At 50.7% G+C, this 4114-nt stretch overlaps 1 protein-coding gene across 1 annotated transcript in view; it reads right to left on the bottom strand.

The window, feature by feature from the left end:
- The window catches only part of FHOD3 (formin homology 2 domain containing 3), a gene marked incomplete at its 5' end in the record, with an annotated part of 759322 nt that extends 755210 nt beyond the window's left edge, over positions 1-4112 (bottom strand). Inside the window, one exon of the mRNA XM_007945666.2 lies at positions 4029-4112. Within this exon, the coding sequence (XP_007943857.2) occupies positions 4029-4112 (84 nt within the window). The remainder of the gene's footprint in view (positions 1-4028) is intronic.
- Between the last annotated feature and the right edge of the window lie 2 nt (positions 4113-4114).

Genomic DNA, 4114 nt, shown 5'->3' with positions numbered 1-4114 from the left:
GAGAGGTGGTGGGTGCTTTGGGAGGAACGGTTGGTGAAAAGGCTGGAGCAAGGCAGCATGTCTGGCCTTGCAGTAATAGGCCTTGGGTTACTGCTGGTAATCCTGTCTTTCTCTTGTGGGATTAGAGGAGGTCAGAACATGTGGCCTCCTTGCCGTTTTAGCAGTACCTAAGGCATTTGACTGCTAACCAGAAGGATGGCGATTCAAACCCACCAGGCACTCCTCGGAAAGAAGACTGGGCAATCTGTTTCCATAAACATTTACCACCTTGGAAACCCAAAGGGGGGGTCGCTTTAAGCCAGAAGCTACTCGATGGCAGTGAGTGAATGAGTGAATGGTCCTTCTAGGGGCTGGTTACATGGGTGTTGTTCACTTTGTTAAATTAATCCAGTGGTACTCTGATGACATGTACATTTTTGCACATGTGTGATCTACTTCAATCAAAAGTTTACTCCCCCAGGGACAGAAAGACTGAGAGAACTACTGATAGCATTTCCACGTGTCACATTCTCTTTCTCCCCTCTTTCCACCACCCAGAATGCCTCCCAAGGAACTCCCTATCCTGTCAAGGCTGGGCTCAGTGGGGAAGCATTCCCTGTGGCCCAAGAAGCTTCATCAGTGGCAGGGGCCTGAGGCAACAGCTGGCCCACTTACCATCTCCGTTAGCTAACTCACAGCAGGGTTGGTAACTATTTTGTTCCCACCTCTGACTACAATCTTCACTAAGCCAGGAATTCTGCCTTGAGGCTCTTACTCATACATAAAACATTCACCTGCCCCCAGGCCAATAAGTGTCTGGCACAAGAAGGTAATGTGGTGAACTCCAGGAGTTAATGGAGGAAGCCCCAGGAGGCACAGCTTCTGCTCCAGCCACACAGTTGGTTCAAGGAACGGAGAAAAACACTGGAGTCTCACAGGCCTGTTTGAATCTCAGCTCCCCACTATTAGCTGAGAAATTAGGTTATTTAACTGCTGTCTGCCTAGTTTCCTCAAGAAGTTTAAATGTGTGGTGTAGTAAATTACATAGTGTGGCTTTTCTAGCCATAAGTCTTTGTAAACCCCATGGTGGAAAGTGCCATTAGCAACTGAGAAGCTGCTGATTGTTAAAGTTATCCACCTGGGGTATTTCTCTTGAGCGTGGCATCAAATAATTTTCTGGGGAAGTTTGCTCTCTCTCAGGTGTATAGGATTCTGATGTTGGGATTGATTAGTTTGGCCACTCTGCCAGACTCAAAAAGGAGCCCTCCCAGGGGCAGAAGGAGTCTGACTGCTGGCTAAGACGCGTTCCTGGGAGACTCAAGAGACATGCCTTGCTAGGAGAGAGACACCAAGAGACACGCACTGCCGGGAGAGAGACTGTCGGCTGAGAGACGGTGGGCTGAGAGAGATTGAGCGTGTTCCTGAACTTGAATTGTAACCTATTGCTTCCCTGATAAACCCCATAATCTGTGAGCTCTACGTGGCCACTGCAGAGAATCATCGAACCTAGCAGAAAGGTGGTGGGTGCTGCAGGAGGAACGGTTGGTGTCAGGGTTGGTGAAAGGGTTGGAGGGAGGCAGCTTGTCTAGCCTCTCAGGAATAGGCCTTGGGCTGCTGATGGTGGTTCTGTCATCCTCTTACGGGGTTAGAGGAGGTCAGAAGATGTGGCCTCCTTGTCCCTTTGGCAAAATGGCAAAAAAAAAAAAGTCCCTACCTCACAGAGCTGTGTTATATTAAATGAAATAGTGTGTTGAGAGCCCTGACAGAGGACACCGTACATCCCAGGTGCTCAAAAATTGTTAGCTATTTTTATCACAGAGGAGTCATCCAGTTTTGAGATTCCCTGCTAGAAATTAATCATCATTTTAAAAATATGAATGTATACCTAGGCACACGTTGTTAGATGTCATTGAGTCACTTCCAACTCACAGCAACCCCATGTGTCAGAGTAGAAGTGCCCCATAAGGTTTTCTTGGCTGTACTCTTTCTGGGAGCAGATCACTCCTACGAGTCACTGGGTGGGTTCAAAACTGCCAAGCTTTCAGCTAGCAGCCAAGCACTTAACCACTGCACCACCAGGTGTCCTACACCTAGGCACATAAGCGCCTTGAATTCACTTTACAAAAGTTTCATTAACAGGATCAGCCACTCATTCATCTCTAGATGTGAAAAACCAATGTTAATTATCCAAGTATTGCTAAGGGTCTAAAAGAGAAAAGACTCAGGGACTGAGGGTGGCTGGTCACCAGAGCTAGGGTCAAAAGTCTCTGTGGGACATATTCTGGTTCTGTTTATGCCACAGGGGACATCTCAGAAAATTCCGTGGGCCATTGCAACTGCTGTGCTGTGGCTTCTAGTTGGGAGGTAGGAACAAGGCAGTGCTGGAGCATCAGGCCTTCCTCCCAGTGGACCAGAGACACTCCATAAAGACCACTGGGCTATTCTGTGGAAACATAAACTCTACTTTAGCTCCCAGCTTGAAAGGTCAAGTCATGTCTGTAGGGTTTGAAATCCAAGGAAACCACTTCAAAGTCACAGGCCACAATTATGAGTCTTCTGTGGTTTCAACAAAAGATCACTGTCATCAGAGACCACAATGAATGGAATGATGTGGAAGAAGCCCTTCAAAAACTTTTAAAGGGATCCACCGATTGAGAAGAATCAAATAATTTATAGAAGTGGTTCTGATAAGCTGAATTCATAATACATCATTCTGTCCCTCCATGCCCAATCTACATATGCTTTTACCACCAAAGAGGTTTCCATGTTTAGTCTCCACCCTGCACCAACACAAAGACAATGGGATGAAACTGCCCCAATTCCTCATTCCTAAGGATGGGTTACCAACTAAGTAGGGGAAGGAAAAAAAAAAAAAAAAAAGCTGTGATACACTAATAGAAAGTGAAAAACACAACTACCAAAGTCCACAACTTCCACACACAACTTCTCCCTGTACATCATTCTGTATGGTGTTCATCTCCTAAGGAACATGGACATCGTACAGAAATCTGAAGATTTTTAAAAATCAATTTTGTTCTTTTGGGCATCAAGGGTTATCTTTTCCAAATATTTGTCAATGTTGATCCTCAGAGAATAAATCACGTCAAAGCTCTGGTATGCACCCTAAGCAGAAAATGCACCAGGGAGGTAATCATTCAAGGTGCAGTCAATCTGCTTAAGTGGGAGGTAGGGTTCTCCAGGGTAACAAAATGATTAGGTTTCAATGCCCAGCTCCTTGCAACAAACACTTTGCAAGATGCCTCTCCTCCTGCAAAGGGTTAAAATAAAAGAAGAAAAAAGAAAAGACCCCAATCTCTCAATCTAGTGGACTGAGAAGCCATTCTTCCCAGGGGACTCATTTCGGGCTGCGAGGCTGAGGCTTTGTGCGCGCGCCGCCCCTCCGCGCCCCCGCCCCTCCTCCCACAGCGACCGTTCCTCCAAGGTTCCCAAGGCCACCTGCTTCTCCTTAAAAGAAAAAGGGGCTACTCCAAGGGGCATCGCACTGCGCGGCAGGCGTCCAGAGCAGCGCTCCCCTCTCCGTAGGGAGGGAAAGGAGGTGTCTCCGGGAAGCGTGCTTTGTCGCTAGGGTTGCGCGGCCGCCCGCAGTGGCCCCAGAGGCCTGAGAGGTTTTGTTCAGGGCCCGCTCGGGGGTCTTCTACGAGGGGCCCACGGGAAGCGTGTTCCTTTCACGCGCTGCTACGCACCCGCCCGGGCCCCGGCGGAGCTGGCTACCGGCATCCGAGTCCCACCCCGCCCACCCGGCCGAACTAACGGCACGGAGCCGGGGATCCTTCTCCATCCCGCCTCGAGCCAGCAGGCACCTGCTCCGTGGCGCCTGAAGCGCGAGTTTGTCTTCTCAGCCCGCCCAGAAGGTCCCGCGCTAGCGAGTGGGTGCCCGGGGCCCCTTCGCCTAACCAGGAGCGGGGGTCTGCCCTGGGCGCTCGTCTCCAGGGGCCGCGCCCTGCCTAGCACGCGCGCGGTGCCCCCACCCCCGGCGCCCACCGCAGCAGGGACTGCGGCCAGGGGGCCGCCGGCTCCTCGGGCAGTACCTTGTGCGGCGCCCGCAGCAGCCGGTGGACCCCGGCCAGCTGGGTGCCGAGCGCGAGGTCCTCCCGGAACGTGAACAGCGGCGGCC

Source organism: Orycteropus afer, unplaced genomic scaffold, assembly GCF_000298275.1.
Source record: "Orycteropus afer afer isolate SDZICR_OR568_19922 unplaced genomic scaffold, OryAfe1.0 scaffold00141, whole genome shotgun sequence".
NCBI classification, from domain to species: Eukaryota; Metazoa; Chordata; class Mammalia; order Tubulidentata; family Orycteropodidae; genus Orycteropus; species Orycteropus afer.
Note: the sequence above shows the minus strand (reverse complement) of the source record. Positions and strands in the feature narration are given on the sequence as shown.